Below are 21,027 nucleotides of genomic sequence, written 5' to 3'. Positions count from 1 at the left end.
GTGAAAGTGATTGAGACATTGCTGAAGATACTGCTCAATAAGACAAGTCTGCGGAGAAGTGCAATAGATGGCAAAATCATCAACAAAGAGGGAGCCTGAGATGCTTAGCGGGAGACAGGCCATGATAGTGTTAATGGAGGTAGCAAAGAGGACGATGCTCAGGATAGAACCCTGAGGCTTGCCGTTTTCCTGGATAAAGTTTTCTGGCAAGGCGTAAAACCCACACATACCTTGAAAACTCGGTCTTCTAAAAATTCATGAAGGAAATGGTGTAGGCGGCCATAGAAGTGCCAGGTCTGGAGAGTACGGAGGATACCAGTCCTCCAGCAGGTGTCCTGGACACGGCCACAGTCTGGAATTTCCCCCAGACAACTATTCATGATGTGGGTGGATAAAGTGACAAGATGGTCAACTATAGAACGGTGCTCTCGAAATCCGCACTGTGCAGTGGTTAGTAAATTGCAAGACTCAAATCACCATACTAGCCGGGCATGAATCATACATTCCATCAGTTTGCAAACACAACTGGTGAGAGAAATGGGGCGGTAATTAGAAGGAAAGTGTTTGTCCTTACCAGGCTTAAGGATGAAGTGATAGTATGACCTTGCTCCCTCATAGTAAAGGTGCCATTGTAGCACTCACAATTCTGATAAGCAAAGGGTATTGCCCAAGCCTCCTCCACTCATTGCCGATGGAGGAAGGAAGGGTGATGGTGGGAGGAGCTCGAAATGTCCGCAAAATGGCAGCCTATGATGTTGGAGATAGCAATAGGGTTCACTATGACACTGTCGGCTACTATCAGACTGTAAACTATCTAGGTTCACTATGACACCGTCTGCTACTACCAGGCTGTAAACTATCTATCTTACCCCTAGTGATATATGCCTCTACGTCCTTACATTTGTCCTCTAGCCACGCCTGCTTAGCCATTTTTCACTTCCTGTTGATCTCATTTTTGAAACATTAGTTTTCCTTTTCACCCGCTTCATTTACTTAATTTTTTTTTATATTGCAACTACCATGGGAAGAGTTCCGAGTTCTATGGGCCTCAACATGAACAGGATAGCCGTGGAAAAGTGAAGCGGCAAGCAGTTGTGCTTGAGAATAAGTAGTAATCTCCAAAAGCAAAGTACCATTGTGTAAATGGGAGCAGGATTTCACAGAGCCGGCAACTACATCAACACCTTTTTCAATTACAAATGGATTTACTGTTGCAAAGAACTGACCATCTTCAATATCTGAAACCACGAGGAAGCATGGTGCAACTGGGAGGGTCTCTGGATTGACACCTTCATTCCATTTATGTTTGGTAGACATGGACTACAAAGATGATGATTGGCTCATTGCGGGAAAATCCCCCATGATTGCCAACATCTCCGATGATGCGCTCCTTCCTACTGGGGGCCCCCACAGAGGGGGGGGGGGGGGGGGGGCCTCACCCGCCTTCAGTGATTACTCACATCTCAGGTCACAACTCCCGAGCACCTAACAGAGGAACCACAGGAAATGAAAAAGGCTAAGCAGGCATGGCTAGAGGACAAATGAAAGGACGTAGAGGCATATATCACTAGGGGTAAGATAGACAGTTTCCGGCCTGATAGTAGCAGGAAGATAGTGAGCCCTATTGCTATCTCCAACACCATGGGCCGCCATTTTGCAGACATTTCAAGCTCCTCCCTCCATCATCCTTCCTTCCTTCATTGGCAATGGGTGGAGGAGGCTTGGGCAATAACCTTCACTTCTCAGAATTGTGAGTGTTACAGCGCCACCTTTACTATAAGGGAACGAGATCATATTCTCACTTCAACCTGATCCTCCACCCCAGCCCAGGCGATGTTCACATTCAGGAGTGCACGGGGAGGAAGAAGGATAGAAGGTGAATGATTAAACGATAAAAAAGGAACGAAAAAGATTGGTGAGACTGTTCTTACGTCGGCTATGGAAAACGCCCAAAAACACCCCAGACATGTTCCCCATGGGAGGTGAAAGAGAATAGCAAGAGGACAGACATGCAGCACAGAAGGGAAAAGATGCTGCAAAGACTGGGGCCATGGGGTAGCCAAACACGAACCCACCAAAGAGTGGCAAGCTCGTTGGGGGGGGGGGGGGGGTGCAGAGAATGTAAATAATTCCAAGCAGTTTAAGAAGTCATGGTTGCAAACTATCGACACAAATTATATTTAAAAAAATTACTCTGGTGTAGGCCAACATAAGGGAAGAGCATTTTGGGCTCTGGGGAAATGTAGGGATTACCAAGGCAAACTTACCTTACAAGATATGTTGATTGAAGGAAGGCAAACCTAAATAGCACTTGTAGATTTAGAGAAAGCTTCTGACAGTGTTGACTGTAACACTCTCTTTGAAATTCTGAAGTTAAGATTGGATACAATACACAGATCAAAAACTCATCTATAACTTGTAAAGAAACCAAACTCCAGTTATAAAGAATGAAAGAATGTGAAAGGGAAGCAGTGCCTGAGAAGGGAATGAGACAGGGTTGGTGCCTCTGGCCAACATTATTTAATTTGTACAATGAGCAAGCAATAAAGGAATACAAGGAGAAGTTTGGAAAGGAACTGAAGTTCATGGAGAAAAGAAAAAAGAAGTTTTTGAGGTTGTAACTCTGTCAGAGAAAGCAAAAAGAATCTGGAAGAACAGCTGAATGGATAATACCTTGAAATAAAGGTTGTAATATGTACATTTGTATGGATGTCTTGCCAAAAGTCATTTTACTGTACAGGCTGTTTTATTCTGAAATAATTGTGTTATTTCATTATTTAGTGATTAGCTAATTTTGCCTCCTTGATGCATTACTCTGTGGACTACTGGGTACAGTGCTCAAGTATCAAAAAGCAAAAGTCAAAATGAGGTGGCTGAGAGAGAACATTCTTCTTGGTAAGATGTGTATAAGTGACTAACTTGTTCCTTACACAATTGCAGTTAAGGTAAATGCTACCTGGTAGCAGCCAATGAGGTGAAAGTAACTAATTGCTAAATAATGAAATAAAGTGATTATTCCAAAGTAAAACAACGTATGCTGGAAAATCCCTCAAGAAATTCATGTGGCTGTGGACCAATCGATACGAAAGACTATTTGTAGTTTTCCACAGAAGTGAAACATCGACGAAACAGTGCAAACTGTGTATGTAATTGCAGCCAGCAAAGAAAGCACTCTGAATGGATGCATGTATTGGTAAAAGTAAGTACCTCAAAAGAAGTATTCAAAAATAGCAACTCTTTTAGAAAATTCTTCTGACTACTCTGCCAGTGACATGCTGTCAGGCCAGGAAGATATAAAAACAACCCAACTTGAACAGAGATAGCTTCACCATTAATTTACTTTTAAGTGAGCACTTGAAACACAACCAAAAAATGCACATTAGGCCCAAAATAGAAAAACAACTATGAACACTTTATAATATTTTTACAGAAATAAATTGAGAGCCCACAGAATATAACATGGGTGGCAGTTCTTCAGGAAAACTTGGTATTCTCAGGAAATTACAAAAATCAGGGGAATCTCAGGGAATTCCACATTTTTAACCTAGCATGAAATTGAATTTTGTAAATCACAAATTTTAAAATACTTAATACCTCAAAGCGTGATAATTATATGGATATTATTCAATAGAAATTATTGATGTTTAAAAACTACTGTTAAACTACTGCCCGTGGCTGGTATATAGGTCAGCTGAGAGAAAAGAAAATTCGTTATTATAGTAGGCTCACCCCCCACCCTCACCCCACCCCACACATCTGCTGCTCGCCATTAATTTGTCAGGAACTTCTCGACACCATTTTCCTTATCACACCTGCAATTCTCAGGAAATTTATTTTCCAAGTTTGAGAAGCCACCCTCCTAAGGTTAATAGGAACATGTTTGAGTAAACTGAAAGAAGAAATACATTGTATTTTGCAGAAGATAGAGTTTAAAAAACCAAATTTAAATATTAAAAATGGAAAAAAAGAATCAAGAGGATCATATAAACCAGCAAGAAAATTTTGAATTATTTGTTGCTCTCAGTGTCCACTTATCATTATTTTCGCTAAATATATTATTTTCTACTAGTGTTTCACAATTTAGATGCACAACATACTCTTACGACCTGGTCTTTCTACTTTCACTTCCTTGTTAGTAGTGTACATTACACTTGCATTTTCCTCAAAGAAACTAACCATAATTCCAATTTCATTTCTCATCTAATTAACCACAACTATTACCTTCTTTTGAAAAAAGTGAGATTTGTCCCATAGGTGTGTGTGTCACTTCATTGCAAAGTACTGTGAAAATCGAGATTTTTTGAAAATATTTATAAGTTGCAAATCACTGCTTCCTAAAAATAAAGTGTGTTGTCACTCATTTCCCCCTCCAGAGTGTGTGGTACTTTCTTCCTTGTTTACCATTCACTCCTCAGGAAACTGTTCAATCTACGAAGTTCTACATCAGTGTTCTAATTCAATGATTGCTATCACACACACACACACACACACACACACACACACACACACACACACCATTTCTGGGACTGAGAACCCACTGAGCACCTGTGCCTGGAGATGACGTAGTACTTCATCTGGTAGGACTTTATGCCACAGATAAAAGTAGCCAACAGAGTACTTTCAAATAGGCTTGACTGCTGTTCAGCACCCCCTTCTGTGGTGGTAGCAACTTACCCTAATTCAGATAGTTAGTGTGCTTGTTTAAGCAGTTTATGATGTCCATATCAAACCTTTCATTGTGGAAAGACTATGTACAAATAAAGGACCCTTATGCCATTTTAAACTTGGATACTTAATGGCTACTCAACTCTAAATGTCTGGTTTTCATGGCCATGGCTGTAGCATTGAACTCTTTTAGGTTTTAATACTACGAAAGAAGTACTGTACTGATTCACCGTGAGTTTAGATAGCTCAGGTTATAGAACCATAGCCACAAAAACCAGAGATCTAGATTTGAATCAAAGTCTGGCATATAGTTTTAATCTACCATGAAGTACTTGGGACATTAAGCAGTTTATTGTGTTTTTTTAAGTTCTCTGAATTCTGTACAGTGACCAATATGAGCAACTAATTAGGTAATGTGGGAAAAAAGTTCAAAATTACTCAACTGAAACAACATTCTTATGGTTAATCGTTTCTCCTGGGTCTTTCTGCGTGATGACGGAGGTAAATTTGCATCTTCATTGAATATATTCATCCAGATGCACCATGAGACTTCATTTTGTTACTTATCATGTCCAGAATCCCAATTTACCCAGTTTTTCATGTGCTGTCCAAGCAGTTCTCCCAGTATGATTTGACTTGGATAGTACAGCAACAATGGCAGTGATGCACTATAAAGGTGCCCATAACCAGAGTACATTGTCCTTAGAATCGGAATTCCTGTAAAAAAGCATTTCAATATACAATTGTTACATTTATAACACTATGAAAAACTAGTAAGTATTTTGTTTAAAAGGTTTACTGTATGACTAGAAAGGAAGATTAGGAATTAACTTCTGGTCAGTGAAGCCAATTAGAGGCAGAGCACAGGCTCAGAATAGAAAAGGATGGCAAAGGAAATCAGCCATGCTCTTTCAATGGAACCATCCCAGCATTTGCCTTAAGCAACCACAGAAAACATAAATCAAAATCACTGGAGAGGGATGTGAAACTATGTTCAGTGACTTACCTGTTTATTTCTTCAGAAACAGCTCATCTGAAACTGGGTTGTAATTCTATGACTAGCTTTTTTTTAGTGTATCCAGCCTCTTCTGTCTTTTATCTGAATGTTCCATCGTACATCACTTTCACTTTCATTTCTCTGTGTACATGCTCACCTGATACTTTTGCACTTGGGCTACTGCCACAATATCACGCCTTTCATTCTATTCCCTCATATTAAATGAGTACTGTTTAGATGAATACTAACCTTGTCATCTCCCAGCTACTATATACTTTTTTAATAGGTCCTTTCTCTCATGAAAATGGTCACTATTTTTGTAGGTTCTAAATATGCTCTCCTCCTACATTTCCAAGGCCTACTGCTTCAACAACTTCTGTTCCAAAAGCTGAGACAGATTGTTTCCATTAATAGGTATATGAGATCTGTTCAAAAAATTCTGGAATCCATTATTTTGCAATCTATGGTGTGTGGGAGCAAAATCCAGTTGGCATTCCGGCACAAACCTGTGTTTAATGTGTAACTGTTTGTGAATTTCGAGATGGCAGAATGAGAGGAGCAACGCATCTGCATTAAATTTTGTGTGAAACTCAAGAAAGCCTTTACAGAGACACAACAAATGAAGCAGAAAGCCTATGGTGATGAGTGCTTAAAACATACTCGATGTTGCGAAAGGTTCCTATGACTTAAAAATGACCAGATGGAAGATAACCCTCATTCAGAACACCCTTTGACATCTACTGACAATGCTCATGTCAGGAATGTCAATGAAACTGTGCACGTCAATCGAAGACTGCCTGTCCAGCAGATTGCAGAAGAACATAACACTTCAGCTGGATCATGTCACGAAATCGAGACACAGCATCTTGGAAAAACCCAAAAAGCTTGTTAGATCTGGTCAAATGTCAAAGCCATGCTGACAGTTTTATTTTACTTTGAAGGATTAGTTCTTGATGAATTCGTGCCGCAGGGACAAACTGTTAATCAATTGTATTATCGGGACGTGTTATGACACCTGCGAGAAAATGTGGCAAGGAAACAGCTTGAAATGTGGCGAGACAGTTCATGGCTCTTGCATCACAATAATGCACCTGCACATTCATCCATGTTGGTGTGCAACTAATGCAACATAAAATGAAATAACTGTGCTGCCTCCTCCTCCTCTGCACTCTCCACACTTGGCAACTGCAGACTTTTTTTTAATGTTGAAAACAGCATTGAAAGGATGAAGATTTGCAACAATAGAAGAGATAAAGGAAAGTTTGCAGATGGCATTTTGTGCAATCCAGCGTGAGGCATACCACAACTGCATTGGGAGCAGTGTGTCAGTTGCGGAGGAGAGTATTTCGTAGGAGGCCATACACAATAAGTGAAAGATAACTGTAGAAAAATTTTGTAGACAAAGTTTTGGAATTTTTTGAACAGACTTCATATCTGCTGGTGTCACTCTGACTTCTCTTCTACTTGGTGGGTGTGCTATCTTGTCTGTTATTATCATGGGAAAGAGAGCATTTTACATTGAAGCAAGACTTTTGCTGAACTAATTCTGGTATTCTAATTTCCGGTCTGAAGTTGGTATTTTTCTCTATGCTGTAGTTTGTTTGTGTTGCAACATTCAAGGTTGCCTTTCCTTGGTAATTTTTCAGAAGTGTGTTCAACAGTTCAACTTCAACACTTCAGTGTATAACATCTCAACATTTTTTTCTTTTATTAAAAAGTATAAGCAGTTCCACAATATACGTACCCAATAGAAAACAATTATTTCAAGAGTGGAATACCAATATAAACCTACTGAACATTATGAGAAGAAAATACAAGCTGACGAGCTGATACATCACGACCACTACCCATCACGAGACAGAATGCTGCCATCTGGTTACTGTGCCCCCACTGAGAGAATCTCTGCTCTCATAGACCAACACCTTCAATCTACTACCCGGAACCTATCCTCCTATATAAAAGATACCAACCATTTACTCCACCGACTCTCCACAGTTCCTGCCCTATACCACACGGTGCCCTGCTCGTCACTATTGATGCTACCTCCCTGTACACCAACATTCCTAATCCCCATGACCTTACTACTATCAAACACTGCCTTTCCAGATGCCCTATGGATTCCAAACCAACAACCTTCTTCCTAGTCTCCATGACCAACTATATCCCCACCCAAAATTACTTCTCCTTTGAAGGCATTACCTACAAACAAATCTGTGGTACAGCTATGGGCACCCACATGGCACCATCCCATGCTAACCTATTCATGGGCCACCTAGAGGAATCCTTCCTAAAAACACAGATTCCTAAACCCCTCACCTGGTTCAGATTTATTGATGACATATTTGCTGTCTGGATTGAAGGTGAGGACACCTTATTCACATTCCTCCAGAACCTCAACAACTTCTCCCCCATTTGCAAAGCTACCTTCCTAGATGTTGACCTCCATCTCAGAGATGGCTACATCAGTACCTCCGTCCATATCAAACCTACTAACCACCTGCAATACCTCCACTTCAACAGCTGCCACCCATTCCATACCAAGAAGTCCTTTCTGTACAGCCTAGCCACCCATGGTCGCCGCATCTGCAGTGACAAGTAGTCCCTCTCAAAATATACTGAGGATCTCACTGAAAGCCTTCACTGACAGTAATTATCCTCCCACCACCTCTCAAAGTCCCACAGTCCAGCCACAGATGAGCATTCCACTCATAACTCAGTACCATCTGGGACTGGAGCAACTGAATTACATTCTCTGCCAGGGTTTTGATTACCTCTCGTTGTGTCCTGAAATGAGAATGTCCTGCCCAATATCCTTCCCATCCCTCCTACCATGGTATTCTGCCGTCCACCAAACATACACAATATACTCATCCATCCTTACACAACCCCTGCTCTCAATCCCTTACCTCATGGCTCATACCCCTGCAATGGACCTAGATGCATGACCTGTTCCATACATCCTCCTACCACCACCTACTCCAGTCCGGTCACTAACATCACCTATCCCATCATAGACAGGGTTACCTGTGAAACCAGTCATGTGATTTACTAGCTAAGCTGCAACCACTGTGCTGCATTCTATGTAGGCATGACAAAGAACAAGCTATCTGTCCACATGAATAGCCACGAACAAACTGTGGCCAACAAACAAGTGGACCACTCTGTTGCTGAACACACTGCCAAACATGATATCCCTCATCTCAATGACTGCTTCACAGCCTGTGCCATATGGATCCTTCCCACCACCAGCTTTTCTGAATTACACAGGTGGGAACATTCCCTGCAATACACCCTACATTCCTGTAACCCTCCTGGCCTCAACCTTCGTTAGTCACTGTCCTCACCCATGCAGCCCCTTCCCTGTTCCCATTCCAGCACTACACAGCCATCATTTCACCACCACACCCAGTATTTTAATTTCTTTATCTTTTTATTTCTCTCCTGCCCTCCACCTAAACTTATGCTTCGCTGTGTGCCACTCCCACCATACTATCCTCCCCCTCCCTGCCCCAGTCTCCTCCTTACCCCCACCCACTCGCCACTTCCATCATGCACTGGTGCTGCTGCTTACAGTGTGGTTTCAGACGTGTGTGTGTGTGTGTGTGTGTGTGTGTGTGTGTGTGTGTGTGTGTGTGTGTGTGTGTGTGTACTGCTGACAAAGGCCTCAATGGCCGAAAGCTATAATTGTGAGAATCTTTTTGTTGTGCCTATCGCAACTCCGCTATATGGTGAGTGGCAACTTTCCTTTTCTGGTATTGTTATATCTTTAAAGGAGGATTCATCCAAAAGGTAAAACATTATCAGTATTGTTTATGTGCCAGCCAAAGAATTAATTAGCAGTTCAACTATTCACTCTGTTCATCCATGAGACTTACAAACCACTAGATACAGCCAGAGTCACACAGGTAGATTGCTTGTGCCTTGACGTCTGGAAGGCATAAGACCATTACTTTTCACAATATGTATACATGACTGAGCAGATAATGTCAGTTTGCAGATGATGCTGTTGTATACAGAGAAGACATAAACCTAGAAAATTGTAGCATATGCAGGACAACCTGCAGAGGATCAACACTTGGTGCAGGGAGAGGCAGTTGGCCCTGAACATAAACAAATGTAACATATACACAGGAAGACCCTTTATTGCATAACAATTGATGGAAGCATTGTGCATAGGGAGTGATCTGAAGTGGAACAACCACACAAAATTAACTGCAAGTAAAGCAGATGCCAGACTGAGATTCACTGGAAGAATTCTCAGGAAATATAGACCATCAATAAAGTAAGTAGCTTATAAAACACTAGTTCAACCAATACTTGAATACTGTTTGTCAGTATGGGATCCATACCAGACAAGACTGATAATACAGAAGATTCAAAGAAGAGCAGTACATTTCATTACAAATTTATTTAGTAAGAGTGAAAGTGTCAAAGAGATGCTCAGCCAACCCCAGTGACAGGTGCTGCAAGAGAGGCATTCCGCATTGCAGTATGGTCTACTGTTAAAGTTCTGAGAGAGTATGTTTCTAGAAGTCACTCAATATATTGTTTCCTCCTATGTATATCTCATGAAAAGGGCGATCCAGATAAAATTAAAGAGATTCCAGCCCATATGGAGCTTACCAGCAACCTTTCATCTCGCAAACAATACGCAACTGGGTCAGGAAAAGAGGGAAGTCACAGTGGTATACAAAGTAAACTCACCACATGCCATAAGGTGCCTTGCAGAGTACAGATGTAGATTCTGTGATTTGTTAGCATTAACAGTTGTGGTTATAATGTTCTAGTAAATCAGTCATTACTTTTTTATTCATCACTTCAATGTATATTTTCCTGTTGAGCAAGGGAACATACTTAGGACTGTGCTTGGAGCTGTCACGAAACAATCACAATTTATATGGACTATTAAGGATCTCTTGCCAATTTGCTAATGCCTTTATTTTCATGGCAATAAATATAGTGATTTTCTTCAGAAGAAATTCTAAAACTTCTGTTCCCACTTTAGAAAATATGAAACTTAGCAGAGTTGTAGAGTTCATCTTGCAGCCTTGAGGCCAATAACTCAGTTGTTCACTTTATCCTGTGGATAGGCAAAACCATTAAAAACTGGAACTGGCAGTTCCTCAGAGTGTGGGATGGTTCATACTGCAGATGCATTACTGTAATAAGAGAGAAAATGATAGTTTGTCTCGCTAACACTTATAGAACTAACAAGCCAAAAGTAAAAGTCATTTATAGGATCCTGGGAACATCTGAGTGCATATACTTGTATCCTAATTTTGTCCAGTCATGAAGCATTTTCTCGTAGTTGTGACACACAATATGCTAAAGTCCATTGTCTTGGTCACCAAGAGCAACTGCAAAATAAGATTTATAGGTAAACTTTATATTCAGATTTTGCAGACGGTGACCAATATCCAAGCATTACAGAAGGCATCAGACATTTACATAGTTATTTATCTCTCAAAAATCATAATCATGGATGTTTATTTTCCTCTGACAACACAATCAAAGGACAATGATACACCAAAACAGTTTAAAGCTGTATAAAGTTCAGATTTTGCTGTACTTCAGGTGGCTAACTTGATCATATGCATCATGTTTTAAGGATGACTGCAAATCACGGAACCTTTTGAAACATTATACATCAAACAACTTACACTAAAATACATTTGCAACAAAATGACACTGTAGAGCCTGTGAAGGAAAAACTATGAATCATTCCACAGCATTATAAGCAACAACTGAAAGTTTCACACTTCATCACAATTACAGAAAATAAACATAGCCAGTGACACATTTGATATCAGTGCTAAAGCAATTTCTAGAAATAGTTCAAAAATCTCATGCAACAGGAAATGCAGGAACAAATTAGTCAGTGCTACACTTGATAGTACATAACAATAAAGTTGCACACTGAAAATGCATGAAATATTGTTCAGGTAAATACCTCCTGTAATAAGTAAATTGCAGAAGCTTCACATTACCTTTGTCTGGAACAACATAACCATGCATCCATGCATAATTCAGAATTTGAATAATTTTTACACCTCACTCACAAACATGCCTCTTACCATAAGCTGACATTATTTCTTTATTGCATATAGTGCCCTTCATCAACACCAAACCAAAAATACTTTGGTACTTTATTTAAAGCTTGCCCTATGTAATAACAGAAAAAAATGCGGATTAACAACAAGAAAATCAATAAAAAATGTCTGACATCTAGATATGACACATATGATGTCTCCACATGCCACAGTTATGAAAATTATGTCAAGGCTGACAGAAACACATAAATGAATATTACAGTAGATCTTGATTTTCTGGAAAACAAATGCATGAGTACTTGAAAGTAAGGCTATACAAAGAAATTAACGTTCATTTCACAGATTTAAAAAAATGTCAAGGGAAAGGCCTTCTCAAATGCTTCTTTCTTCCAAGACACTGATTCCCTCTATTACTCTTTAGAGTGAACAGAAATTTGACTTAGCAATGCTTGAAATATTTCAGTCAGCCTTTGCATTTTTAAGCAGATACCTGGAGCAAAATATATAAAAAAGAAAGAAAAATTGAGTAATATTTACAAAACATTTTTGGGAGTGCCTTCATGCGTCAAATTAAACATAACTAGAATGGCTCACCAAGGGAGAGAGACTTGTGTGTTGAACAGAACATAATTGCCTTTGTGTCCTGTAGTGAAAACTTTGATGGCAGATATCTGGTTGTCCAAAAAATGAGAAGTAGCAATGTCATTTGTAGAATTACCACTGCAACAGCATTAAACTAATTTAATGTTTTCTGTTAGTAGGAAACATATCAATTTCAACATTTTGCACATACATCAAAATAAATTTCAAAATACCATATGAGCATTATAATAGGCACATGGCTGAAGAAAGACTTATACCAATGCATTTTATTTATTTTTTATAACAACAAAAACAATCAATTATTGATAAAATTATTTAATTGGATAGATAAAAAAAATCTACTCACCAAGTGGCGGCAGTACTTACACATTAAAGACTGTTGTGATTGCCAAGCTTTCAGAGTCAGTGGCTCCTTCTTCAGGGTTGAAGGTGAAGGAAGAGGAAGAACGAAGAAGCAGAAGGACTGGAGAGATCTAGGAAAAGGGGTAGATTTTGGGAAAGTTGCCCACAACCACAGGTCAAGGGAGACTTACAATGCAGGATGAGAAGTACGGTAAGTCTCCCATGATCTGCTGTTCTGGGTGACTTTCCCAAAATCTACCCATTTTCCTAGACCTCTCCAGTCCTTTTTCTTCACTCTTCTTCCTTCCCTTTCAACCCTTCTGCCTGAAGAAGGAGCCACTGGCTCCGAAAGCTTGCCAGTCACAACAGTTTGTGTGTGTTCTGTCACCGCTTGGTTGAGTAGATTTTTTTTATCTATCCAATTAAATAAGTTTATTTATTTGTTTGTTTTCAAGAATATAAGAGTTCAAGAAATGTCTTAATTGCAGTCTGCAAACACTTACTGAAGGAAGTGATACATAAAACAACTTGATGCGCATAAAAAGTTACTGTCAGTGTTTAATTAAAAAAAAAAAAAACTTCTGCTGCTGATACAGGTGATCACTTCACAAAATTGGTGATATCTAACAAGAAAGCATACCCAATACTTCCTTACAGGCAATTTTTCCATTGGAATAACAGGAACAGTTAGCCCATTTAGTCACACACAAGAAACATGGTGTTCGCAGAGAGCAGTTGGATAAACCATTCAAATGACATACTCCCTTGGTATTGATAATGAACTACTGAAACTATTGACAACATAGAGATATAGAATCATTTTGTTTCTAGCATCATAGTACAGCACTAGGAATATGTATTCCATCTTCAACCAAAATTAAAGGATGCATTATACAGACATGCACACGCACTTGAAAGTGCTGACAGAAACCCACAAAGGCTACCGCCAGGTGGTGCAGTGTAAAACAATGTGCAGAAATGTTTCAGTTTTGCCAAGTTATAATAATACGTAAGGAATGCGTACAGTGTGGAATTCCAGGGATGTAGCCATTAAAATCTGCAGAGAATTGATAGTATGCCTTCTGTAGACATACAGCGTTTTGTATTGCATACACATTTTTGTATCTCTTGCTTATAACTGTCCCATTTAATTCCACTTTATTTTATTTTCAGTCTGTATAGTGTATCCTGTTTCAATGCTAGCCCACAATCACACTTTAGTGCAGAATACTAATAATTTGCTACACTGACCAATGAATATCACTTGGTGCATGAATTAAAGTTTATTTACTTTGAAAACCAGTTTGTATTAAAGAACTGTCCACAGCACAGTCACCAATAATTCAAGGCAAAATCATCTGCAAAGTTCAAGTAATATCACTAAGTTTTGCACCACAGAAACAGTCCAACAGCTCTAGTACACAGACACAAGCAGGAAAAATACCATAAGCAACAAATAATTCTGTAGTGATATGTCTTACCTGTGGTAAGGCGTGAGTGCCCATCCCCTTGTGGCTTACAAAATGTTCATCTCATTCGCTGCTGGCAGCATGCAACCTCTTGGGCGAGTGACTTCCCCCCCCCCCGCAGCTGCATATATATTTCTGGTGCTGAAGTATTTATAATGCTACCAGATACTTAATTTCCCCTCCCCCTCTTGGTTCACATAAAGGGCTACAATGACAGTTTCAACAACACAAAATGATGGTTAGCTCAGGATAATGGCATGGAGGTGGTTTGGTGATAAGTTTCAAAGCTGACAGGAGTCACTGTAGCACCAGTGTGTAGCAGAAAGACACTCGTTGCTGATATTATAAATGGTTTATCAGAATCTGGATAACAAAATAGTTTCCAGTGTGTTAATGTCAATTTGACTATCTGAATCTTCTGAGAAATACTATGCTTGCTTGCTACTGCATACAGCTGCTAAATGGCCTCCTTTGGCACAATACTGGTGGTTTGCACTATGGGAACATTTCTTATGTTGGTCATTTGAAAGGAAAAACATTAAGTGCACAAACTGCTGGCTGCCTATGATGTGTCCTGCTACATGGCAAGTTTCAGTTTGCTGCCAAGATGGTAGTAATGTTTGCTTGGTAGGTGCTTATAGCTGGCTGAAAATGGTCATTGCCTTCACACTGTACTATTATTTGAAATGCCCACAAATGACAAACTTTTTGATGCATACTATTTTTCTAATTTTTGAGATTGCTCTATTTGTGCCTCAGCCTGTTAAATGAGTTACAATGCCTGAGCTATTTGCAACATTTATTTGAGCAAAGGGTCTAGTAATCTGAATTCCTTGTGGTGGAGTTCTCTATCTGGCACATGGTGTACTATGATATTCCACTAAGAGAATCCATATATGATGTCTGACATCTGTCGCACTGAAATGAGAATTTGTGATCTAAACCGTGAAGATCCATTAACCAGCTTTTGTAGTATAAATTGCCTTTTTCTGAATGCAAATAATGTACAAGACTCCATATTGATTGTCACTTGGTATAGCAATGAGACTCTTTTCACTTTGGAAACTAGTTCACAAGCAAGAGTTGTCATCAACACAATCACCATTAAGGTAGGCCTAAGTAAAGACCCTGAATGAAGTAGAGGTAGCATAGCACAGTTTGTCATTGTAGAAGCACTCCAATTGACCTATTACGTCCGCAGTATGCAGGTGTAGTATCATAAGTGACATTATGCCCTGTCGCAACATTTTTTATTCACAGTAGAAGTTGACTGACTATGTCCATGGTGTACTAAATCACCACGACTTCCTTTATGACTGTAGGGTGTCAGTAACAGTGTTTTTCTTGTTTATCAAAACTGGTGTAAACGGTATTTTTTAAGAAAGTTTGGACTGCGATGTTAGTTGCTGGTGATAATGTTGGTTTGTGATTGGTGGGTATCATGGAGTTTGTTTTACCTGAGGTTAGGTTTTCTGTATTAGTCATATAAGCAAGTTTTGGCTTTGTGGTACTGCAGACAGGTCAACTAATAATGTTGATACTGCCTTTGTTAATTTTCACAAGTTTTGGTGGAGTGTATTGGTCTCGCCTTTTGATTTTGCTTGTGCTGTTTTACTATTTTGGTATCAGTTTTTTCAGTTGAGCTACAAAAGTCAAAACTTGTCCATTATATGTACAAAACTTTCTTGTATATCTAAATTTTTAAATAAACTAAAAGAATCAATAAGATTTTAGGGCCAGACTAACTTTTCTGTCTAATTTACCTATTTAAAACATGTAACCTACATATAGGGCATAGCTTTGACTAAATTAGAAGAATCCCTCAATATTTTCTCCCATTTGGTGCTGGAATCCTAAGACTGAGAGTGCTTTAAGAATATTATAGATTTGCTTCAATATTTGGTCTTACAAAAAAACATATGGCTTACTGCCAGGTATAAGATATTTGACGTTATGCCACTTACCCATAACTGCTATCAACAATACCAGTTGAGCTATATAGCTCAAATTTAAGGACCAATTTGGTATTGTCATAGTGTGTGTAAACAGGAAATTTTGTATGTAGCATGCTATTGGAGACCTTATAATTGTAATTAACTAGTGCATGAACTATAGATTATGACCTCCATTGAACAAAATATGAAACAGTAAAATTTACATCAGTTTGGTAACAACGTAGTTACACCCCCTCCCCCCCTTTTAGTGTTCTATGGTTAAGCAGTTTGCATATCAGTGGTTAGTAGATTCTGGTGTGGTCACCCTCCACCTTTAACACCAACAAAAGACTAGGGTCAATGGAAGGGTGTGGTTCCACCTGTCTGCTTTGACCCATGACGTAAGTGTGTTGTGGTGTGTGACGTCATTAAGGCACGGTGTTTGTGAGTTGGTTGTGTTTGTAGATGTTGTCTTGTTGTGTTTCATGGTGCCCTCAGGTGGAGAGTGTGTGTGTGTGTGTGTGTGTGTGTGTGTGTGTGTGTGTGTGTGTGTGTGTGTGTGTGTGTGTGCTGAGTATAATGTGTTGTGTTTGGTTCACTTGAGCCTTGGTACTAGATGTGTGAAGTTGTTGGCAGTTCTTGTAATTCCAAACAGAAGGTTTGGAAGTTTTTTCAATGAGTTATCATTTTTTTGTTGTTGTTGTTTATGTTTGGCATTTTTGTTTGGTGTTATTGGTTTGTTGTTTGTAGTGTGGGAAGATGTTCAATTTGTGCCTGTGTGAGTTGGGGAGGGAGATGTGCTGGCCAACCTAGTTTGCAGTGCCGGAGTTTGTTGGTGGTAAGTAATTTTCTTTTTCTCTTGTTGTGATGTTTTGTGTATTTATGGTGTACCGAATGTGTTTTAATTTATATAGGGATGTTTGGCTTGTGAGATTTTGAGGTTGTGGTTTTAGTTTTATTTTTCCTAGTTGTAGGTGTTTTGGTGTCAGTAGTTGTGACTGACCTATATAGGTCACCGGAAATGCCTGATTCCCATTTCCGTAGTTGTAGGTGTTGGTGTTTTGGTATTGTCACCTGTGGTTGACCTATATAAGTCAAGGGAAGTGGTCTATTCCTGCAGATTATGTTGGTGTAGCAGAATGTTGAATTTTTTTATTTTTTAGGATCATTTTTTTTCTTCCTTTTCTTACTATTATATTTATCTTGTCGTCACCCTAAGACTCCCAAGACGCTTAAAATTGGGTTTCTGCCATAGTGATGAAGTCAGGGTCAAAGAAGACTGGTGGAATCGGACACTCCCGTAATTCCAAAGATTATGACTCAAGAATGTAGACAGAATCACATATGGAAGATTTTATTCGTCTGCGGAGCATGCTCGGATAGCCTAAGTGATAAGGCGACTGTTCACGATAAGTGGGAACTCCAGGTGCACGTAAAAATTACATACTGGAACCCCCCTTTTAATTTTTTTCAACACAGCACGGACATGAACATTAGGCTTGGCTACTGGTCTATTTGTTACCAAAACCAGATCTGCTTTCGCATTCATTGGCTTAGCCAACTCAAAACCAAACTGTCACCTTCCAACATAACCTAGAACTCTGCTGCGCTCAATCAGAATCGGCGTGGAGGGGGTGGGGCATCTAAAACGTAACTTTAGCCTTAGGTTTACACCTTTTGTGCAGTGCCGCTTACCTGAGAAAACTGAAACTAGTACATTAATGGGCTGTAATTCTACATCTAGATGTGACATAAAGATGTCACAAAAGGTTATAAACACAGTCATCAGTAACGCCAACTGTCTAATCTTCAATGCAATACTTTGTTGCAGTCTCATTCCAGTTACTTTGCGAACAATTTGCCCAACAAGCAGTGGTATGCCCACAGTGAGAATTAGGTCATGCAATGATTTGACAGGTGAAACCACTGCTGCTGATCTTATCTGTAAAAATGAAATAAGAATAACACAAACCGCTGTTATACAAAAAGAAGGTATGAATGCCCACCGAAGGAAACATACCAGTATCAGCAATATAAGTGGCGTCGTTATCATTCCAAGAAGTGCACCAACAATACAGTTTACTATTGCAGCTGCCTCGTTGCCGTCTGCACAAATAGTAGCCACGACGGATGACGATGAGACAGGCATACTGCTAGAAATGATAAAACTTCACTGGAAACATTAAGCTGCCTCGAGCGGCCTCTGTATACTCCATTACTGGAAATACAAATGCAAGGTACCCTTTCATAATCCAATCATCCACACCAGTTGGCGCAAGAATAACAGTCAAAAGTTTGACGAAGAGTGGAGTAAATAAAAGTGAAAAACACTGGGTGACGAAATGTAAATCATACTGTTTGGCAGCAGTCAACAGATTATCGGTTGGAAGAGTTAAGCCACTTAAAAGAAATACGATTGGTACTGTTCCGTACTTCGCGCTGGTGTCGGGCCACGGTAAACCTTTTTTTAAAAAAACATAATAATAACAAACAAACAGCATTATAATTTCTGGCAGTCTCAAGAACACAGCATGTTAGCTAATAGAAATATTAACCAACCGCCATCAGCAGTTAAATGGGGTACGATTTCAGCAATGAAAATAACTACTAAAACAGCGATAAGAAACCAGTATTTCAAAATTTTCCTGCTTCTTGCCATCACCATACAGTAAGTAAATATAAACACATCAACGATACACATAACGAGCTTCGGTCAAAGACATATGAAGTATCGATGTGATATCGATATTAAAAGCAACGGGAAAATACAGCCGTAATTTTTCCTGAGGGCATGCAGCTTGACTTTTGGTCAGGTGAATACAGGGTTATAAATACAAAATGAAATAGGAGTAATGAATAAGAAAATAGGAGTGCGGATAAGCTACTATAAACAGCATAGTGAACCCATTATTGTGGCCAAGCTAGACACAAAGCCCACGCCTACTACAGTAGCACAAGTTTATATGCCAACTAGCTCTGCAGATGATGAAGAAATTGATGAAATGTATGATGAGATAAAAGAAATTATTCAGGTAATGAAGGGAGATTAAAATTTAATTGTCATGGGCGAGTGGAATTCGTCAGTAGGAAAAGGGAGAGAAGGAAACATAGTAGATGAATATGGATTGGGAGGAAGAAATGAAAGAGGAAGCCGTCTGGTAGAATTTTGCACAGAGCATAACTTAATCATAGTTAACACTTTTTTCAAGAATCATAAAAGAAGGTTGTATACATGGAAGAATCCTGGAGATACTAAAAGGTATAAGATAGATTATATAATGGTAACACAGAGATTTAGGAACCAGGTTTTAATTGTAAGACATTTCCAGGGGCAGATGTTGACTGTGACCACAATCTATTGGTTACAAACTGTAGATTAAAACTGAAGAAACTGCAAAAAGGTGCTAATTTAAGGAGATGGGACCTGGATAAACTGACTAAACCAGAGGTTTTACAGAGTTTCAGGAGAGCATGAGGGAACAATTGACATGAATGGGGGAAAGAAATACAGTAGAAGAAGAATGGGTAGCTCTGAGGGATGAAGTAGTGAAGGCAACAGACAATCAAGTAGGTAAAAAGACGAGGGCTAATAGAAATCCTTGGGTAACAGAAGAAATATTGAATTTAATTGATGAAAGGAGAAAATATAAAAATGCAGAAAATGAGCAGGCAAAAAGGAATACAAACGTCTCAAAAATGAGATCAACAGGAAGTGCAAAATGGCTAAGCAGGGATGGCTAGAGGACAAGTCTAAGGATGTGGAGGCTTATCTCACAAGGGGTAAGATAGACACTGCCTACAGGAAAATTAAAGAGACCTTTGGAGAGAAGAGAACTACTTGTATTAATATCAAGAGCTCAGATGGAATCCCAGTTCTAAGCAAAGAAGGAAAGGTGGAAGGAGTATATAGAGGGTTTATACAAGGGCGATGTACTTGAGGACAATATTATGGAAGTGGAAGAGGATGTAGATGAAGACTAAACAGGAGGTAAGATACTGCGTGAAGAGTTTGACAGAGCACTGAAAGACCTGAGTCGAAACAAGGCCCCCGGAGTAGACAACATTCCATTAGAACTACTGACGGCCTTGGGAGAGCCAGTCATGACAAAACTCTACCAGCTGGTGAGCAAGATGTATGAGAAAGCCGAAATACCATCAGACTTTAAGAAGAATATAATAATTCCAATCCCAAAGAAAGCAGGTGTTGACAGATGTGAAAATTACCGAACTATCAGTTTAATAAGCCACAGCTGCAAAATACTAACGCGAATTCTTTACAGACGAATGGAAAAACTGGTATAAGTGGACCTCGGGGAAGATCAGTTTGGATTCCGTAGAAATGTTGGAACACGTGAGGCAATACTAACCTTAAGACTTATCTTAGAAGAAAGATTAAGAAAAGGCAAACCTACATTGCTAGCATTTGCAGACTTAGAGAAAGCTTAACTGGAATACTCTCTTTCAAATTCTGAAGGTGGCAGGCGTAAAATACAGGGAGCGTAAGGCTATTTACAATTTGTACAGAAACCAGATGGCAGTTATAAGAGTCGAGGGGTATGAAAGGGAAGCAATGGTTGGGAAGGGTGTGAGACAAGGTTGTAGCCTTTCCCCGATGTTATTCAATCTGTATATTGAGCAAGCAGTAAAGGAAACAAAAGAAAAATTTGGAGTAGGTATTAAAATTCATGGTGAAGAAATAAAAACTTTGAGGTTCGCCAATGATATTGTAATTTTGTCAGAGAAAGCAAAGGACTTGGAAGAGCAGTTGAACGGAATGGACAGTGTCTTAAAAGGAGGATATAAGATGAAGATCAACAAAAGCAAAACTAGGATAATGGAATGTAGTCAAATTAAAATGGGTGATGCTGAGGGAATTAGATTAGGAAATGAGACACTTAAAGTAGTATAGGAGTTTTGCTATTTAGGAAGTAAAATAACTGATGATGGTCGAAGTAGAGAGGATATAA

The 21,027-nt window shown here is 39.3% G+C and overlaps 1 protein-coding gene across 2 annotated transcripts; it reads right to left on the bottom strand.

Annotated features, from left to right (window-relative positions):
* Window positions 1–4,647: 4,647 nt before the first annotated feature.
* On the bottom strand, window positions 4,648–18,769 carry LOC126284153 (sodium/bile acid cotransporter 7-like). 2 transcript variants are annotated; one of them, XM_049982874.1, is made up of 6 exons: window positions 18,620–18,769; window positions 18,302–18,521; window positions 18,081–18,228; window positions 17,756–18,002; window positions 12,307–12,432; window positions 4,648–5,382 (listed from the first exon to the last, which is right to left on the bottom strand). In XM_049982874.1, exons 1-6 carry the CDS (start codon window positions 18,759–18,761, stop codon window positions 5,225–5,227), a joined length of 1,041 nt encoding a protein of 346 aa, XP_049838831.1. In that variant the 5' UTR covers window positions 18,762–18,769; the 3' UTR covers window positions 4,648–5,224. The 2 variants fall into 2 exon arrangements, with proteins under 2 accessions (XP_049838831.1, XP_049838833.1); XM_049982876.1 differs by lacking the exon at window positions 4,648–5,382 and adding an exon at window positions 10,370–11,824.
* Window positions 18,770–21,027: the final 2,258 nt, after the last annotated feature.

This window comes from Schistocerca gregaria, chromosome 8, assembly GCF_023897955.1.
Source record: "Schistocerca gregaria isolate iqSchGreg1 chromosome 8, iqSchGreg1.2, whole genome shotgun sequence".
Lineage (NCBI taxonomy): Eukaryota > Metazoa > Arthropoda > Insecta > Orthoptera > Acrididae > Schistocerca > Schistocerca gregaria.
Note: the sequence above shows the minus strand (reverse complement) of the source record. Positions and strands in the feature narration are given on the sequence as shown.